An 18,043-nucleotide genomic window follows, 5' to 3' on the forward strand; every position below is an offset into this window, starting at 1 on the left:
CTCAGTTTGCAACTCCACCTGCCCTCCTTGTTTTAGGCTTTTTGGTGAGGGCCTGTAGGGTGCTGGGATGCAGCTGGAGCCTGCAGGGATCAGATGAGAGCACAGCTACGGGCAGAGTGTGCCAGGGATGGGTGAGCAGCCCAGGCAGCTAGGGTGGAGAAGGGCTCCTGCCTTTTGGTGCAAGGAGATGGCTGTCCATTTCTACCACTGCTCTCCAGTCTCACACAACTTGAAGGAAGGGCACTGCTGCCAGGATTTTGCTGCAGCAACTATTATCTTGCCTTGTGCCACACTAGCCCTGCATCTCCTCAGCTCAGGCAGCTCTTGTGATAAGCAAAGCCCTCTTTCCTCCCAAAATGGGGATGACTGATTTCCTCTCTGTTTTTCTTCTCAACACCAGGATCCCTGTTCTCATGCAGAGCCTCTAAGAGGTACTTTGGTTGTAAACACCTGGCCACCGGCTACCAAATTTTCGATTGACTTGATGAGACAGTGACAGGCAAAGTACCAGCCAGTTCTCAACTAGATGCATATTGTGTTAGACAGCAAGCACCTAGCCCAAGATAACAAGACTGGTGAGAGCTATTAGCACCCAGCTAACATGATTGCATAGCTTTTATTTGGGCTGGATGCATATTCAGAGTGAGGTCATGTCTGCTTGCAAAACAGGACATAGACACAGAGAGAAAAGGTATCTCTAATGTTACATGAGAGTTAGAGGAACGGAGGGAGGTTACTGGTTGATTACTCAAGGCCGTCTTGGAAAACCTCTAATTATATATTTGCATTAATGGCATTGGCACATAATTTGGGAGCATTCCGTTTTACATGCTGTTAACTTAAAGCTGACTGACATTAAAAAGGAGAGAATCAAACTTAAAGACTGGAAAAGCAAGATGGTTTAATACATGGGAGTGACAGTAACGGGATGTTTTCAGTAACAGCACAAAGCCATGCACCTGCTGACAATGGAGAAAAGATTCTGGTGTAATACAGGCTATAATGAGAAAGAAAACACAAAAGAAGAAAAGCTATCTGCATAGCCACAAATAATTGATTGTATGGTACAAGTCAAGCTCCCCACTCCATTTAAATTGCAACAATGGAGTAAGAGAAATATTCTTCTACTGCTTAGGAAAGAAAAAAAAGACTTCTCTTGAGCACAGTATATGTGATACGAATATGAAAACAAACAAACAAACAAAAAAAAAAACCAAAAAAAAACAAACAAACAAACAAAAAAGAGAAAGTAGTTGTTCTCTCATTGGTAAGAAGAACAAAAATTCCTGGTAAAATAAGGCGATACATGAATTTGCTCTTAACCAGCCAAAAAGCACAAGTAACCAGGGCAAACAACACTAAAAACAAAATGAGAAGGAGGAAGACAGAAGTGGATGCAGGAAACCTTTATTGTGCCCAGCACGGCAGGAGAAGTGGACAGAGAGCAGGGGCAGGAGCCAGCGAGGCTGGCTGTAGTGTGTTGGGGGGACAGAGGATCTTTTCCAGAGCGTGGCTTCTGGTTGCGCAAGCCCCGGCGGTGCGGCAGTGCGGCTCGGGAGGACTTGGCCCATGGGCCCCACAGGCCTTGAAGGGTCCTGCTCTTGCCGCAGAGAGCAGGAAGGGGGAAGGGAGAGGGGGAGAGCAGAGGGCAAACTGGGCACAAGGCCCTGGCTGTGGAGGAAGGGGGAGAAGCAGAGGGCGGGAGAGGCCAAAGGGGCCGGCACTGCCGTTGCCCAGGCCTTGGCTGGGGCTGCAGATGTTCAGTGCTCCTCAGCACCCCGTGCCCATGAGGACAACCATGCGTCGGGGCAGCTGACAAGGGGTGTGGGGCAGGGCCTGGCATTAGCAGGGCCCACAGGTGTCCCACAGCTTCTTGCTGTAGCGCGGCAAGAGGTAGGGGTTGCAGGCAGGAGAGGCATAGGGCCTGCCAAAGGTGCAGAGCCCCCCGAGCCCTGGGTGGCCCCCGCGCCGTAGAGGCCCCCCAGCCCCAAGGAGCCCCCAAAGGCGGGTGCCCCGGAGGAGCCCACCACGGCTTGCTGGGGGAAGGAGCTGAGGATGGGGCCGGGGAAGGTGACGACGACAGGGGGTGGCTGGATGAAGGCCGTCGAGTCGGGGCACTGCCGCGCGCACAGCTCGTTGCAGCTCTCAGCGATGGGCTGGGGGACGGCGACGCTGGTTTTCGGCAGGTACAGGTCATTGCAAGCCATCTTGGTGTGAGAGAGCTGAGCCTGCAATGCAAAGCCCCCAGGGCTGGTGCTGTGAGTGAGGAGATGCCCTGGCAGAGCAGGGCCCATGCCCCAGCCAGGGGGCTCCCTCCTCAGCCCGCCCCGGCTCTCCACGCCTGCTCCCCGTGTGCCCGCGGCCCTCGCCTGCCCCCACAGAGCCCCTCTGCCCACAGCGCCTCCGGCAGGGCTCCCGTGGCCAGGGAGCCCCACGCCGGACCCTGCCCGAGGAGGCCCCACCACCCACCCTTTTCCCGAGCAGAGCCAGGCAGGAGCAGCGGATGCCAGCGCTTGCCCAGGACCACGCTTTTATGGGGGCTGGCGAGTGCGGGGAGGAGCTGGCCGCGCTGGGGGCACGTGGCCCATGGTGGCCGAGCCCCGCACTCCTCCCTGCACGCCACGGGGCTGTTGTGCTGACGCCTGTTCCTCACCAGCCCCCACCCGCTCCCTCAGCCCCTGCAATTACCCCGCTCGGACGCTCGCCAGCCCTCACCTAATGGGCAAATTAGCCCCGCTGCCATCTCATCCCCTGCGTGCCTAAGAGGGCAGGGAGCGTGACAAAGGCGGGCTGCCAGCACCCTGAGTGCCACAGCTCTTCCCCAGGGGCTTGGTCTCGGGGCGGCCCCGTGCCCGCTGTGGAGAGCCCCAGGGCAGAGCGGGGTCGCGGCGCTGGGCAAGAAGCAGCCACACGCCAGCGCCTCCATGACGTACGCACTGGAGTTGTTATCTCCAGAGGAGCGAGGTGACGAAACGCCAAATCAAAGGCGCTCCTCTCGGGCACTGCCTGCTCAGCACCACGCATTTGGCCCGCCAAGCGGAAAGGGGAGGGAAGCCAGCAAAGGGGCCTGTGCTGGTCCGGACAGGGGATGCTGACTCAGGGAGGGCAGGAGCAGGACAGCCTGGCCTCGGCAGGAGGGAGTGCCGCCTCTGCCCATTGGCCCAGCGGGCGCTGCGCAATGGCGGGGCCTGGATAAAAGCTCGGCCTGTGCGGGGCTCTCGCAAGCACTGCTCTGGCCACCTTCTGCTTGGGGAACAGGGTAAGTCTGCGAGCGCTTCTCCTCCTCCCCCGGCTCCTGCCCCTGGCCCCTACGCCTCGGCCTGGGCAGCTGCCCTCTACTGCTCCCTCGCATCGCACTCTGTGCCCTCTTGCAGAGCACCGTCCAGTCCCGCAAGATGGCTTGCTACGACCTGTGCCCGCCAAAAACCAGCGTCGCCATCCCCCAGCCCATCGCTGAGAGCTGTAACGAGCTGTGCGCGCGGCAGTGCCCCGACTCGACGGCCTTCATCCAGCCACCCCCTGTCGTCGTCACCTTCCCCGGCCCCATCCTCAGCTCCTTCCCCCAGCAAGCCGTGGTGGGCTCCTCCGGGGCACCCGCCTTTGGGGGCTCCCTGGGGCTGGGGGGCCTCTACGGCGCGGGGGCCACCCAGGGCTCGGGGGGCCTCTGCACCTTTGGCAGGCCCTATGCTTCTCCCGCCTGCAGCCCCTACCTCTTGCCGCGCTACAGCAAGAAGCTGTGGGACACCTGTGGGCCCTGCTAATGCCAGGCCCTGCCCCACACCCCCTGCCAGCTGCCCCGACGCATGGCTGACCTCGTGGGCACGGGGTGCTGAGGAGCGCTGAGCATCTGCAGCCCCAGCCAAGGCCTGGGCAACGGCAGTGCCGGCCCCTTTGGCCTCTCCCGCCCTCTGCTGCATCCTATTTCCTCCACAGCCAGGGCCTTGTGCCCGGTTTGCCCTCTGCTCTCCCCCTCTCCCTTCCCCCTTCCTGCTCTCTGCGGCAAGAGCAGGACCCTTCAAGGCCTGTGGGGCCCATGGGCCAAGTCCTCCCGAGCCGCACTGCCGCACCGCCGGGGCTTGCGCAACCAGAAGCCACGCTCTGGAAAAGATCCTCTGCCCCCCCGACACGCCGCAGCCAGCCTCGCTGGCTCCTGCCCCTGCTCTCTGTCCACTTCTCCTGCCGTGCTGGGCACAATAAAGGTTTCCTGCATCCACTTCTGTCTCTCTCTTCCTCTCTCTGTGTTCCGAGTCAGGAAAGCAGCGGTGGGGGGGCGTAGCGGAGGCTCCGGGGGAGGGCAAATGCTGGTGCTGAGAGGCCCAGGCCATTAGGGCAGAGAGCAGGAGAGGTGCTGGCAGTTCTGCTTTGCCTGGCCTTCTCTGCCCGGGAGCGTGACCAGCTCTGCCAAGTGGCGCTGCTCCGCAGAAGCGAGGCACCGTCTCTGGCAAGAAGCGCAGAGGAAGAGGCCGGAGAGCAGGGATGGCTGAGCGCTGCACGCGGTGAGAGCATGGCCGGTCCCTTGCTGGAGGGCAGCCTTGCAGAAATGGCCCTGGGGCTGGTGGCCGCCCAGTGGAGCAGGAGCCAGCAACGTGCCTTGGGGCCGTGAGCGCTCCCCCCTGCTCCTGATCATTGGCAATAGGGTTAGCAGCAGCCATAAGACGTAAGGGCGCTGAGCATGGGTCGCCCCCTCCCCTTCTGTCTCCCCCTTTGTGGCCCCAGGCTGAGGTGACACCTCTTCCCAGGCAAGCCTCCTGCTGGCCTTGGGATTAAGCCCATCAGTGTTAGCACAAAGCCCACGTGTTGGATCCTTGGGTGTGGTGACGCCCGTTAAGGAAGAGGGAAGTGGCCCAGCTCAGGGAGCACTGGCTATAAAACGAAGCGGCAGCAAGCCCCAAGTGGCACTCAGGCTGGAGCTGCTGCTGCTGGCTGGCTGGCTGGCTGGCTGGAAGAAGCCTCTGCTCCCTCGGTGCTCAGGGCTGCCTGCAGCGTTGTCTTCTTCCTTTGAGTAGAGTGAGTTCTTTCCGGTCAAGACTGGCTCTAGCCTGTGGTGGTGGTGTGGTGGTGTTCAGTAAGGATTTGGCAGAGGGTCCGCGTGACTGATCTGTCTAGGAAATGCAAGAATCCTAGATGACAAGGAAGCCGAGCTGGTTCCTAGAAGTTTGGTTTGACTGCAAGCTCTGCTAATTGTATAGAAATTGCCTGCTAAAGATAAGCTCTGCTCACTGCTGGGCTGTGAGGGAAAAGCTCAGAGCTGAACGGTGCCCTGGGAGAAGTTCAGGTTGGCTCTTAGGGAGAAGCTCTTTCTTCAGCTAAGGGAGTGTGTAAGCCCAGGAACGGGCTGGGCAGGGAAGTGGTTTGGACTAGGCTTAGGCTTCGTTCAGGTCGCACTGCGTGGAGGCGGCAGTTGGCGTGCTGCTGATCCTCGCTCGGGGTTCCCCTCTGTTTCAGGACCTTGTATGGAGCGGCTGGAGGCAGCCCTGCTGGAGCCGGGGAGCAGGCTGCTTTCAGGCAGGGCCCTGGGAAATGGACTGCAGCCCTCAGTGTGGGAGTCAGGGCTGCCAGGGCCTTTTGCCAGGGCGTCCCGGCTCTTCGGGGGGCTGGGAGATCGAAGGGGCCATGTGCAGGGGGAGGGAGCCCTGGAGCCCCCGCGGGGCCTGGAAAGGAAAGGCAGAGAGGCAGGCATTGGATGCAGGCTTGCTTTATTGTCAAGGCAGGAAAGGACACAAGCACAGAGACGCGAGCAAGGCCCAGACAGGCAGGTGGTGCCTGGGGCTTCCAGAGAGGCGTTCTTCCTTCAGGCTTCTCCCAGGCGGTGGCCGGCACAGGGCCAAGAAAGGGCCCTGGGGGGCAGCACTGGAGGAGTCACATGTCTGTGAAGAGGAGGAGGAAGGACGAGGAGGAGAAGAGGTGGCACGGGCCTGGCTTTAGCAGGGCCCACAGGTGTCCCACAGCTTCTTGCTGTAGCGCGGCAAGAGGTAGGGGCTGCAGGCGGGAGAGGCGTAGGGCCTGCCAAAGGTACAGAGACCCCCCGAGCCCTGGGTGGCCCCCGCGCCGTAGAGGCCCCCCAGCCCCAAGGAGCCCCCAAAGGCGGGTGCCCCGGAGGAGCCCACCACGGCTTGCTGGGGGAAGGAGCTGAGGATGGGGCCGGGGAAGGTGACGACGACAGGGGGTGGCTGGATGAAGGCCGTCGAGTCGGGGCACTGCCGCGCGCACAGCTCGTTGCAGCTCTCAGCGATGGGCTGGGGGACGGCGACGCTGGTTTTCGGCGGGTACAGGTCGTTGCAAGCCATCTTGGTGTGAGAGAGCTGAGCCTGCAATGCAAAGCCCCCAGGGCCGGTGCTGTGAGTGAGGAGATGCCCTGGCAGAGCAGGGCCCATGCCCCAGCCAGGGGGCTCCCTCCTCAGCCCGCCCCGGCTCTCCACGCCTGCTCCCCGTGTGCCCGCGGCCCTCGCCTGCCCCCACAGAGCCCCTCTGCCCACAGCGCCTCCGGCAGGGCTCCCGTGGCCAGGGAGCCCCACGCCGGACCCTGCCCGAGGAGGCCCCACCACCCACCCTTTTCCCGAGCAGAGCCAGGCAGGAGCAGCGGATGCCAGCGCTTGCCCAGGACCACGCTTTTATGGGGGCTGGCGAGTGCGGGGAGGAGCTGGCCGCGCTGGGGGCACGTGGCCCATGGTGGCCGAGCCCCGCACTCCTCCCTGCACGCCACGGGGCTGTTGTGCTGACGCCTGTTCCTCACCAGCCCCCACCCGCTCCCTCAGCCCCTGCAATTACCCCGCTCGGACGCTCGCCAGCCCTCACCTAATGGGCAAATTAGCCCCGCTGCCGTCTCATCCCCTGCGTGCCTAAGAGGGCAGGGAGCGTGACAAAGGCGGGCTGCCAGCACCCTGAGTGCCACAGCTCTTCCCCAGGGGCTTGGTCTCGGGGCGGCCCCGTGCCCGCTGTGGAGAGCCCCAGGGCAGAGCGGGGTCGCGGCGCTGGGCAAGAAGCAGCCACACGCCAGCGCCTCCATGACGTACGCACTGGAGTTGTTATCTCCAGAGGAGCGAGGTGACGAAACGCCAAATCAAAGGCGCTCCTCTCGGGCACTGCCTGCTCAGCACCACGCATTTGGCCCGCCAAGCGGAAAGGGGAGGGAAGCCAGCAAAGGGGCCTGTGCTGGTCCGGACAGGGGATGCTGACTCAGGGAGGGCAGGAGCAGGACAGCCTGGCCTCGGCAGGAGGGAGTGCCGCCTCTGCCCATTGGCCCAGCGGGCGCTGCGCAATGGCGGGGCCTGGATAAAAGCTCGGCCTGTGCGGGGCTCTCGCAAGCACTGCTCTGGCCACCTTCTGCTTGGGGAACAGGGTAAGTCTGCGAGCGCTTCTCCTCCTCCCCCGGCTCCTGCCCCTGGCCCCTACGCCTCGGCCTGGGCAGCTGCCCTCTACTGCTCCCTCGCATCGCACTCTGTGCCCTCTTGCAGAGCACCGTCCAGTCCCGCAAGATGGCTTGCTACGACCTGTGCCCGCCAAAAACCAGCGTCGCCATCCCCCAGCCCATCGCTGAGAGCTGTAACGAGCTGTGCGCGCGGCAGTGCCCCGACTCGACGGCCTTCATCCAGCCACCCCCTGTCGTCGTCACCTTCCCCGGCCCCATCCTCAGCTCCTTCCCCCAGCAAGCCGTGGTGGGCTCCTCCGGGGCACCCGCCTTTGGGGGCTCCCTGGGGCTGGGGGGCCTCTACGGCGCGGGGGCCACCCAGGGCTCGGGGGGCCTCTGCACCTTTGGCAGGCCCTATGCTTCTCCCGCCTGCAGCCCCTACCTCTTGCCGCGCTACAGCAAGAAGCTGTGGGACACCTGTGGGCCCTGCTAATGCCAGGCCCTGCCCCACACCCCCTGCCAGCTGCCCCGACGCATGGCTGACCTCGTGGGCACGGGGTGCTGAGGAGCGCTGAGCATCTGCAGCCCCAGCCAAGGCCTGGGCAACGGCAGTGCCGGCCCCTTTGGCCTCTCCCGCCCTCTGCTGCATCCTATTTCCTCCACAGCCAGGGCCTTGTGCCCGGTTTGCCCTCTGCTCTCCCCCTCTCCCTTCCCCCTTCCTGCTCTCTGCGGCAAGAGCAGGACCCTTCAAGGCCTGTGGGGCCCATGGGCCAAGTCCTCCCGAGCCGCACTGCCGCACCGCCGGGGCTTGCGCAACCAGAAGCCACGCTCTGGAAAAGATCCTCTGCCCCCCTGACACGCCGCAGCCAGCCTCGCTGGCTCCTGCCCCTGCTCTCTGTCCACTTCTCCTGCCGTGCTGGGCACAATAAAGGTTTCCTGCATCCACTTCTGTCTCTCTCTTCCTCTCTCTGTGTTCCGAGTCAGGAAAGCAGCGGTGGGGGGGCGTAGCGGAGGCTCCGGGGGAGGGCAAATGCTGGTGCTGAGAGGCCCAGGCCATTAGGGCAGAGAGCAGGAGAGGTGCTGGCAGTTCTGCTTTGCCTGGCCTTCTCTGCCCGGGAGCGTGACCAGCTCTGCCAAGTGGCGCTGCTCCGCAGAAGCGAGGCACCATCTCTGGCAAGAAGCGCAGAGGAAGAGGCCGGAGAGCAGGGATGGCTGAGCGCTGCACGCGGTGAGAGCATGGCCGGTCCCTTGCTGGAGGGCAGCCTTGCAGAAATGGCCCTGGGGCTGGTGGCCGCCCAGTGGAGCAGGAGCCAGCAACGTGCCTTGGGGCCGTGAGCGCTCCCCCCTGCTCCTGATCATTGGCAATAGGGTTAGCAGCAGCCATAAGACGTAAGGGCGCTTGAGCATGGGTCGCCCCCTCCCCTTCTGTCTCCCCCTTTGTGGCCCCAGGCTGAGGTGACACCTCTTCCCAGGCAAGCCTCCTGCTGGCCTTGGGATTAAGCCCATCAGTGTTAGCACAAAGCCCACGTGTTGGATCCTTGGGTGTGGTGACGCCCGTTAAGGAAGAGATAAGTGGCCCAGCTCAGGGAGCACTGGCTATAAAACGAAGCGGCAGCAAGCCCCAAGTGGCACTCAGGCTGGAGCTGCTGCTGCTGGCTGGCTGGCTGGCTGGCTGGAAGAAGCCTCTGCTCCCTCGGTGCTCAGGGCTGCCTGCAGCGTTGTCTTCTTCCTTTGAGTAGAGTGAGTTCTTTCCGGTCAAGACTGGCTCTAGCCTGTGGTGGTGGTGTGGTGGTGTTCAGTAAGGATTTGGCAGAGGGTCCGCGTGACTGATCTGTCTAGGAAATGCAAGAATCCTAGATGACAAGGAAGCCGAGCTGGTTCCTAGAAGTTTGGTTTGACTGCAAGCTCTGCTAATTGTATAGAAATTGCCTGCTAAAGATAAGCTCTGCTCACTGCTGGGCTGTGAGGGAAAAGCTCAGAGCTGAACGGTGCCCTGGGAGAAGTTCAGGTTGGCTCTTAGGGAGAAGCTCTTTCTTCAGCTAAGGGAGTGTGTAAGCCCAGGAACGGGCTGGGCAGGGAAGTGGTTTGGACTAGGCTTAGGCTTCGTTCAGGTCGCACTGCGTGGAGGCGGCAGTTGGCGTGCTGCTGATCCTCGCTCGGGGTTCCCCTCTGTTTCAGGACCTTGTATGGAGCGGCTGGAGGCAGCCCTGCTGGAGCCGGGGAGCAGGCTGCTTTCAGGCAGGGCCCTGGGAAATGGACTGCAGCCCTCAGTGTGGGAGTCAGGGCTGCCAGGGCCTTTTGCCAGGGCGTCCCGGCTCTTCGGGGGCTGGGAGATCGAAGGGGCCATGTGCAGGGGGAGGGAGCCCTGGAGCCCCCGCGGGGCCTGGAAAGGAAAGGCAGAGAGGCAGGCATTGGATGCAGGCTTGCTTTATTGTCAAGGCAGGAAAGGACACAAGCACAGAGACGCGAGCAAGGCCCAGACAGGCAGGTGGTGCCTGGGGCTTCCAGAGAGGCGTTCTTCCTTCAGGCTTCTCCCAGGCGGTGGCCAGCACAGGGCCAAGAAAGGGCCCTGGGGGGCAGCACTGGAGGAGTCACATGTCTGTGAAGAGGAGGAGGAAGGACGAGGAGGAGAAGAGGTGGCACGGGCCTGGCTTTAGCAGGGCCCACAGGTGTCCCACAGCTTCTTGCTGTAGCGCGGCAAGAGGTAGGGGCTGCAGGCGGGAGAGGCGTAGGGCCTGCCAAAGGTACAGAGACCCCCCGAGCCCTGGGTGGCCCCCGCGCCGTAGAGGCCCCCCAGCCCCAAGGAGCCCCCAAAGGCGGGTGCCCCGGAGGAGCCCACCACGGCTTGCTGGGGGAAGGAGCTGAGGATGGGGCCGGGGAAGGTGACGACGACAGGGGGTGGCTGGATGAAGGCCGTCGAGTCGGGGCACTGCCGCGCGCACAGCTCGTTGCAGCTCTCAGCGATGGGCTGGGGGACGGCGACGCTGGTTTTCGGCGGGTACAGGTCGTTGCAAGCCATCTTGGTGTGAGAGAGCTGAGCCTGCAAAGCAAAGCCCCCAGGGCCGGTGCTGTGAGTGAGGAGATGCCCTGGCAGAGCAGGGCCCATGCCCCAGCCAGGGGGCTCCCTCCTCAGCCCGCCCCGGCTCTCCACGCCTGCTCCCCGTGTGCCCGCGGCCCTCGCCTGCCCCCACAGAGCCCCTCTGCCCACAGCGCCTCCGGCAGGGCTCCCGTGGCCAGGGAGCCCCACGCCGGACCCTGCCCGAGGAGGCCCCACCACCCACCCTTTTCCCGAGCAGAGCCAGGCAGGAGCAGCGGATGCCAGCGCTTGCCCAGGACCACGCTTTTATGGGGGCTGGCGAGTGCGGGGAGGAGCTGGCCGCGCTGGGGGCACGTGGCCCATGGTGGCCGAGCCCCGCACTCCTCCCTGCACGCCACGGGGCTGTTGTGCTGACGCCTGTTCCTCACCAGCCCCCACCCGCTCCCTCAGCCCCTGCAATTACCCCGCTCGGACGCTCGCCAGCCCTCACCTAATGGGCAAATTAGCCCCGCTGCCGTCTCATCCCCTGCGTGCCTAAGAGGGCAGGGAGCGTGACAAAGGCGGGCTGCCAGCACCCTGAGTGCCACAGCTCTTCCCCAGGGGCTTGGTCTCGGGGCGGCCCCGTGCCCGCTGTGGAGAGCCCCAGGGCAGAGCGGGGTCGCGGCGCTGGGCAAGAAGCAGCCACACGCCAGCGCCTCCATGACGTACGCACTGGAGTTGTTATCTCCAGAGGGGCGAGGTGACGAAACGCCAAATCAAAGGCGCTCCTCTCGGGCACTGCCTGCTCAGCACCACGCATTTGGCCCGCCAAGCGGAAAGGGGAGGGAAGCCAGCAAAGGGGCCTGTGCTGGTCCGGACAGGGGATGCTGACTCAGGGAGGGAAGGAGCAGGACAGCCTGGCCTCGGCAGGAGGGAGTGCCGCCTCTGCCCATTGGCCCAGCGGGCGCTGCGCAATGGCGGGGCCTGGATAAAAGCTCGGCCTGTGCGGGGCTCTCGCAAGCACTGCTCTGGCCACCTTCTGCTTGGGGAACAGGGTAAGTCTGCGAGCGCTTCTCCTCCTCCCCCGGCTCCTGCCCCTGGCCCCTACGCCTCGGCCTGGGCAGCTGCCCTCTACTGCTCCCTCGCATCGCACTCTGTGCCCTCTTGCAGAGCACCGTCCAGTCCCGCAAGATGGCTTGCTACGACCTGTGCCCGCCAAAAACCAGCGTCGCCATCCCCCAGCCCATCGCTGAGAGCTGTAACGAGCTGTGCGCGCGGCAGTGCCCCGACTCGACGGCCTTCATCCAGCCACCCCCTGTCGTCGTCACCTTCCCCGGCCCCATCCTCAGCTCCTTCCCCCAGCAAGCCGTGGTGGGCTCCTCCGGGGCACCCGCCTTTGGGGGCTCCCTGGGGCTGGGGGGCCTCTACGGCGCGGGGGCCACCCAGGGCTCGGGGGGCCTCTGCACCTTTGGCAGGCCCTATGCTTCTCCCGCCTGCAGCCCCTACCTCTTGCCGCGCTACAGCAAGAAGCTGTGGGACACCTGTGGGCCCTGCTAATGCCAGGCCCTGCCCCACACCCCCTGCCAGCTGCCCCGACGCATGGCTGACCTCGTGGGCACGGGGTGCTGAGGAGCGCTGAGCATCTGCAGCCCCAGCCAAGGCCTGGGCAACGGCAGTGCCGGCCCCTTTGGCCTCTCCCGCCCTCTGCTGCATCCTATTTCCTCCACAGCCAGGGCCTTGTGCCCGGTTTGCCCTCTGCTCTCCCCCTCTCCCTTCCCCCTTCCTGCTCTCTGCGGCAAGAGCAGGACCCTTCAAGGCCTGTGGGGCCCATGGGCCAAGTCCTCCCGAGCCGCACTGCCGCACCGCCGGGGCTTGCGCAACCAGAAGCCACGCTCTGGAAAAGATCCTCTGCCCCCCCGACACGCCGCAGCCAGCCTCGCTGGCTCCTGCCCCTGCTCTCTGTCCACTTCTCCTGCCGTGCTGGGCACAATAAAGGTTTCCTGCATCCACTTCTGTCTCTCTCTTCCTCTCTCTGTGTTCCGAGTCAGGAAAGCAGCGGTGGGGGGGCGTAGCGGAGGCTCCGGGGGAGGGCAAATGCTGGTGCTGAGAGGCCCAGGCCATTAGGGCAGAGAGCAGGAGAGGTGCTGGCAGTTCTGCTTTGCCTGGCCTTCTCTGCCCGGGAGCGTGACCAGCTCTGCCAAGTGGCGCTGCTCCGCAGAAGCGAGGCACCATCTCTGGCAAGAAGCGCAGAGGAAGAGGCCGGAGAGCAGGGATGGCTGAGCGCTGCATGCGGTGAGAGCATGGCCGGTCCCTTGCTGGAGGGCAGCCTTGCAGAAATGGCCCTGGGGCTGGTGGCCGCCCAGTGGAGCAGGAGCCAGCAACGTGCCTTGGGGCCGTGAGCGCTCCCCCCTGCTCCTGATCATTGGCAATAGGGTTAGCAGCAGCCATAAGACGTAAGGGCGCTTAGCATGGGTCGCCCCCTCCCCTTCTGTCTCCCCCTTTGTGGCCCCAGGCTGAGGTGACACCTCTTCCCAGGCAAGCCTCCTGCTGGCCTTGGGATTAAGCCCATCAGTGTTAGCACAAAGCCCACGTGTTGGATCCTTGGGTGTGGTGACGCCCGTTAAGGAAGAGATAAGTGGCCCAGCTCAGGGAGCACTGGCTATAAAACGAAGCGGCAGCAAGCCCCAAGTGGCACTCAGGCTGGAGCTGCTGCTGCTGGCTGGCTGGCTGGCTGGCTGGAAGAAGCCTCTGCTCCCTCGGTGCTCAGGGCTGCCTGCAGCGTTGTCTTCTTCCTTTGAGTAGAGTGAGTTCTTTCCGGTCAAGACTGGCTCTAGCCTGTGGTGGTGGTGTGGTGGTGTTCAGTAAGGATTTGGCAGAGGGTCCGCGTGACTGATCTGTCTAGGAAATGCAAGAATCCTAGATGACAAGGAAGCCGAGCTGGTTCCTAGAAGTTTGGTTTGACTGCAAGCTCTGCTAATTGTATAGAAATTGCCTGCTAAAGATAAGCTCTGCTCACTGCTGGGCTGTGAGGGAAAAGCTCAGAGCTGAACGGTGCCCTGGGAGAAGTTCAGGTTGGCTCTTAGGGAGAAGCTCTTTCTTCAGCTAAGGGAGTGTGTAAGCCCAGGAACGGGCTGGGCAGGGAAGTGGTTTGGACTAGGCTTAGGCTTCGTTCAGGTCGCACTGCGTGGAGGCGGCAGTTGGCGTGCTGCTGATCCTCGCTCGGGGTTCCCCTCTGTTTCAGGACCTTGTATGGAGCGGCTGGAGGCAGCCCTGCTGGAGCCGGGGAGCAGGCTGCTTTCAGGCAGGGCCCTGGGAAATGGACTGCAGCCCTCAGTGTGGGAGTCAGGGCTGCCAGGGCCTTTTGCCAGGGCGTCCCGGCTCTTCGGGGGGCTGGGAGATCGAAGGGGCCATGTGCAGGGGGAGGGAGCCCTGGAGCCCCCGCGGGGCCTGGAAAGGAAAGGCAGAGAGGCAGGCATTGGATGCAGGCTTGCTTTATTGTCAAGGCAGGAAAGGACACAAGCACAGAGACGCGAGCAAGGCCCAGACAGGCAGGTGGTGCCTGGGGCTTCCAGAGAGGCGTTCTTCCTTCAGGCTTCTCCCAGGCGGTGGCCGGCACAGGGCCAAGAAAGGGCCCTGGGGGACAGCACTGGAGGAGTCACATGTCTGTGAAGAGGAGGAGGAAGGACGAGGAGGAGAAGAGGTGGCACGGGCCTGGCTTTAGCAGGGCCCACAGGTGTCCCACAGCTTCTTGCTGTAGCGCGGCAAGAGGTAGGGGCTGCAGGCGGGAGAGGCGTAGGGCCTGCCAAAGGTACAGAGACCCCCCGAGCCCTGGGTGGCCCCCGCGCCGTAGAGGCCCCCCAGCCCCAGGGAGCCCCCAAAGGCGGGTGCCCCGGAGGAGCCCACCACGGCTTGCTGGGGGAAGGAGCTGAGGATGGGGCCGGGGAAGGTGACGACGACAGGGGGTGGCTGGATGAAGGCCGTCGAGTCGGGGCACTGCCGCGCGCACAGCTCGTTGCAGCTCTCAGCGATGGGCTGGGGGACGGCGACGCTGGTTTTCGGCGGGTACAGGTCGTTGCAAGCCATCTTGGTGTGAGAGAGCTGAGCCTGCAATGCAAAGCCCCCAGGGCCGGTGCTGTGAGTGAGGAGATGCCCTGGCAGAGCAGGGCCCATGCCCCAGCCAGGGGGCTCCCTCCTCAGCCCGCCCCGGCTCTCCACGCCTGCTCCCCGTGTGCCCGCGGCCCTCGCCTGCCCCCACAGAGCCCCTCTGCCCACAGCGCCTCCGGCAGGGCTCCCGTGGCCAGGGAGCCCCACGCCGGACCCTGCCCGAGGAGGCCCCACCACCCACCCTTTTCCCGAGCAGAGCCAGGCAGGAGCAGCGGATGCCAGCGCTTGCCCAGGACCACGCTTTTATGGGGGCTGGCGAGTGCGGGGAGGAGCTGGCCGCGCTGGGGGCACGTGGCCCATGGTGGCCGAGCCCCGCACTCCTCCCTGCACGCCACGGGGCTGTTGTGCTGACGCCTGTTCCTCACCAGCCCCCACCCGCTCCCTCAGCCCCTGCAATTACCCCGCTCGGACGCTCGCCAGCCCTCACCTAATGGGCAAATTAGCCCCGCTGCCGTCTCATCCCCTGCGTGCCTAAGAGGGCAGGGAGCGTGACAAAGGCGGGCTGCCAGCACCCTGAGTGCCACAGCTCTTCCCCAGGGGCTTGGTCTCGGGGCGGCCCCGTGCCCGCTGTGGAGAGCCCCAGGGCAGAGCGGGGTCGCGGCGCTGGGCAAGAAGCAGCCACACGCCAGCGCCTCCATGACGTACGCACTGGAGTTGTTATCTCCAGAGGGGCGAGGTGACGAAACGCCAAATCAAAGGCGCTCCTCTCGGGCACTGCCTGCTCAGCACCACGCATTTGGCCCGCCAAGCGGAAAGGGGAGGGAAGCCAGCAAAGGGGCCTGTGCTGGTCCGGACAGGGGATGCTGACTCAGGGAGGGCAGGAGCAGGACAGCCTGGCCTCGGCAGGAGGGAGTGTCGCCTCTGCCCATTGGCCCAGCGGGCGCTGCGCAATGGCGGGGCCTGGATAAAAGCTCGGCCTGTGCGGGGCTCTCGCAAGCACTGCTCTGGCCACCTTCTGCTTGGGGAACAGGGTAAGTCTGCGAGCGCTTCTCCTCCTCCCCCGGCTCCTGCCCCTGGCCCCTACGCCTCGGCCTGGGCAGCTGCCCTCTACTGCTCCCTCGCATCGCACTCTGTGCCCTCTTGCAGAGCACCGTCCAGTCCCGCAAGATGGCTTGCTACGACCTGTGCCCGCCAAAAACCAGCGTCGCCATCCCCCAGCCCATCGCTGAGAGCTGTAACGAGCTGTGCGCGCGGCAGTGCCCCGACTCGACGGCCTTCATCCAGCCACCCCCTGTCGTCGTCACCTTCCCCGGCCCCATCCTCAGCTCCTTCCCCCAGCAAGCCGTGGTGGGCTCCTCCGGGGCACCTGCCTTTGGGGGCTCCCTGGGGCTGGGGGGCCTCTACGGCGCGGGGGCCACCCAGGGCTCGGGGGGCCTCTGCACCTTTGGCAGGCCCTATGCTTCTCCCGCCTGCAGCCCCTACCTCTTGCCGCGCTACAGCAAGAAGCTGTGGGACACCTGTGGGCCCTGCTAATGCCAGGCCCTGCCCCACACCCCCTGCCAGCTGCCCCGACGCATGGCTGACCTTGTGGGCACGGGGTGCTGAGGAGCGCTGAGCATCTGCAGCCCCAGCCAAGGCCTGGGCAACGGCAGTGCCGGCCCCTTTGGCCTCTCCCGCCCTCTGCTGCATCCTATTTCCTCCACAGCCAGGGCCTTGTGCCCGGTTTGCCCTCTGCTCTCCCCCTCTCCCTTCCCCCTTCCTGCTCTCTGCGGCAAGAGCAGGACCCTTCAAGGCCTGTGGGGCCCATGGGCCAAGTCCTCCCGAGCCGCACTGCCGCACCGCCGGGGCTTGCGCAACCAGAAGCCACGCTCTGGAAAAGATCCTCTGCCCCCCCGACACGCCGCAGCCAGCCTCGCTGGCTCCTGCCCCTGCTCTCTGTCCACTTCTCCTGCCGTGCTGGGCACAATAAAGGTTTCCTGCATCCACTTCTGTCTCTCTCTTCCTCTCTCTGTGTTCCGAGTCAGGAAAGCAGCGGTGGGGGGGCGTAGCGGAGGCTCCGGGGGAGGGCAAATGCTGGTGCTGAGAGGCCCAGGCCATTAGGGCAGAGAGCAGGAGAGGTGCTGGCAGTTCTGCTTTGCCTGGCCTTCTCTGCCCGGGAGCGTGACCAGCTCTGCCAAGTGGCGCTGCTCCGCAGAAGCGAGGCACCGTCTCTGGCAAGAAGCGCAGAGGAAGAGGCCGGAGAGCAGGGATGGCTGAGCGCTGCATGCGGTGAGAGCATGGCCGGTCCCTTGCTGGAGGGCAGCCTTGCAGAAATGGCCCTGGGGCTGGTGGCCGCCCAGTGGAGCAGGAGCCAGCAACGTGCCTTGGGGCTGTGAGCGCTCCCCCCTGCTCCTGATCATTGGCAATAGGGTTAGCAGCAGCCATAAGACGTAAGGGCGCTTAGCATGGGTCGCCCCCTCCCCTTCTGTCTCCCCCTTTGTGGCCCCAGGCTGAGGTGACACCTCTTCCCAGGCAAGCCTCCTGCTGGCCTTGGGATTAAGCCCATCAGTGTTAGCACAAAGCCCACGTGTTGGATCCTTGGGTGTGGTGACGCCCGTTAAGGAAGAGATAAGTGGCCCAGCTCAGGGAGCACTGGCTATAAAACGAAGCGGCAGCAAGCCCCAAGTGGCACTCAGGCTGGAGCTGCTGCTGCTGGCTGGCTGGCTGGCTGGCTGGAAGAAGCCTCTGCTCCCTCGGTGCTCAGGGCTGCCTGCAGCGTTGTCTTCTTCCTTTGAGTAGAGTGAGTTCTTTCCGGTCAAGACTGGCTCTAGCCTGTGGTGGTGGTGTGGTGGTGTTCAGTAAGGATTTGGCAGAGGGTCCGCGTGACTGATCTGTCTAGGAAATGCAAGAATCCTAGATGACAAGGAAGCCGAGCTGGTTCCTAGAAGTTTGGTTTGACTGCAAGCTCTGCTAATTGTATAGAAATTGCCTGCTAAAGATAAGCTCTGCTCACTGCTGGGCTGTGAGGGAAAAGCTCAGAGCTGAACGGTGCCCTGGGAGAAGTTCAGGTTGGCTCTTAGGGAGAAGCTCTTTCTTCAGCTAAGGGAGTGTGTAAGCCCAGGAACGGGCTGGGCAGGGAAGTGGTTTGGACTAGGCTTAGGCTTCGTTCAGGTCGCACTGCGTGGAGGCGGCAGTTGGCGTGCTGCTGATCCTCGCTCGGGGTTCCCCTCTGTTTCAGGACCTTGTATAGAGCGGCTGGAGGCAGCCCTGCTGGAGCCGGGGAGCAGGCTGCTTTCAGGCAGGGCCCTGGGAAATGGACTGCAGCCCTCAGTGTGGGAGTCAGGGCTGCCAGGGCCTTTTGCCAGGGCGTCCCGGCTCTTCGGGGGGCTGGGAGATCGAAGGGGCCATGTGCAGGGGGAGGGAGCCCTGGAGCCCCCGCGGGGCCTGGAAAGGAAAGGCAGAGAGGCAGGCATTGGATGCAGGCTTGCTTTATTGTCAAGGCAGGAAAGGACACAAGCACAGAGACGCGAGCAAGGCCCAGACAGGCAGGTGGTGCCTGGGGCTTCCAGAGAGGCGTTCTTCCTTCAGGCTTCTCC

At 63.8% G+C, this 18,043-nt stretch overlaps 7 protein-coding genes across 7 annotated transcripts; 4 read left to right on the forward strand and 3 right to left on the reverse strand.

Annotated features, from left to right (window-relative positions):
* The first annotated feature begins 2,628 nt into the window (after positions 1-2,628).
* On the forward strand, positions 2,629-3,761 carry LOC125180257 (scale keratin-like). Its single transcript, XM_066986236.1, has 2 exons — positions 2,629-3,259; positions 3,375-3,761. The coding sequence occupies exon 2, from the start codon at positions 3,396-3,398 to the stop codon at positions 3,759-3,761; it is 366 nt and encodes a 121-aa protein (XP_066842337.1). The 5' UTR covers positions 2,629-3,259; positions 3,375-3,395.
* Positions 3,762-5,917: 2,156 nt separating this feature from the next.
* LOC125180258 (scale keratin-like) lies at positions 5,918-6,721 on the reverse strand. The gene is made up of 2 exons (XM_048049325.2): positions 6,550-6,721; positions 5,918-6,308 (listed from the first exon to the last, which is right to left on the reverse strand). The coding sequence occupies exon 2, from the start codon at positions 6,285-6,287 to the stop codon at positions 5,922-5,924; it is 366 nt and encodes a 121-aa protein (XP_047905282.2). The 5' UTR covers positions 6,288-6,308; positions 6,550-6,721; the 3' UTR covers positions 5,918-5,921.
* An 83-nt stretch (positions 6,722-6,804) lies between these two features.
* On the forward strand, positions 6,805-7,841 carry LOC136788165 (scale keratin-like). The gene is made up of 2 exons (XM_066986235.1): positions 6,805-7,339; positions 7,455-7,841. The coding sequence occupies exon 2, from the start codon at positions 7,476-7,478 to the stop codon at positions 7,839-7,841; it is 366 nt and encodes a 121-aa protein (XP_066842336.1). The 5' UTR covers positions 6,805-7,339; positions 7,455-7,475.
* Positions 7,842-9,699: 1,858 nt separating this feature from the next.
* Positions 9,700-10,650, reverse strand: LOC136788201 (scale keratin-like). The gene is made up of 2 exons (XM_066986331.1): positions 10,630-10,650; positions 9,700-10,388 (listed from the first exon to the last, which is right to left on the reverse strand). Exon 2 carries the CDS (start codon positions 10,365-10,367, stop codon positions 10,002-10,004), a length of 366 nt encoding a protein of 121 aa, XP_066842432.1. The 5' UTR covers positions 10,368-10,388; positions 10,630-10,650; the 3' UTR covers positions 9,700-10,001.
* Positions 10,651-11,324: 674 nt separating this feature from the next.
* Positions 11,325-11,921, forward strand: LOC136788202 (scale keratin-like). The gene is made up of 2 exons (XM_066986332.1): positions 11,325-11,419; positions 11,535-11,921. Exon 2 carries the CDS (start codon positions 11,556-11,558, stop codon positions 11,919-11,921), a length of 366 nt encoding a protein of 121 aa, XP_066842433.1. The 5' UTR covers positions 11,325-11,419; positions 11,535-11,555.
* A 2,160-nt stretch (positions 11,922-14,081) lies between these two features.
* Positions 14,082-14,881, reverse strand: LOC136788144 (scale keratin-like). The gene is made up of 2 exons (XM_066986141.1): positions 14,710-14,881; positions 14,082-14,468 (listed from the first exon to the last, which is right to left on the reverse strand). The coding sequence occupies exon 2, from the start codon at positions 14,445-14,447 to the stop codon at positions 14,082-14,084; it is 366 nt and encodes a 121-aa protein (XP_066842242.1). The 5' UTR covers positions 14,448-14,468; positions 14,710-14,881.
* Positions 14,882-15,408: 527 nt separating this feature from the next.
* On the forward strand, positions 15,409-16,048 carry LOC136788143 (scale keratin-like). Its single transcript, XM_066986140.1, has 2 exons — positions 15,409-15,499; positions 15,615-16,048. The coding sequence occupies exon 2, from the start codon at positions 15,636-15,638 to the stop codon at positions 15,999-16,001; it is 366 nt and encodes a 121-aa protein (XP_066842241.1). The 5' UTR covers positions 15,409-15,499; positions 15,615-15,635; the 3' UTR covers positions 16,002-16,048.
* Positions 16,049-18,043: the final 1,995 nt, after the last annotated feature.

The sequence above is a fragment of the Anser cygnoides genome, chromosome 33, assembly GCF_040182565.1.
Source record: "Anser cygnoides isolate HZ-2024a breed goose chromosome 33, Taihu_goose_T2T_genome, whole genome shotgun sequence".
NCBI classification, from domain to species: domain Eukaryota; kingdom Metazoa; phylum Chordata; class Aves; order Anseriformes; family Anatidae; genus Anser; species Anser cygnoides.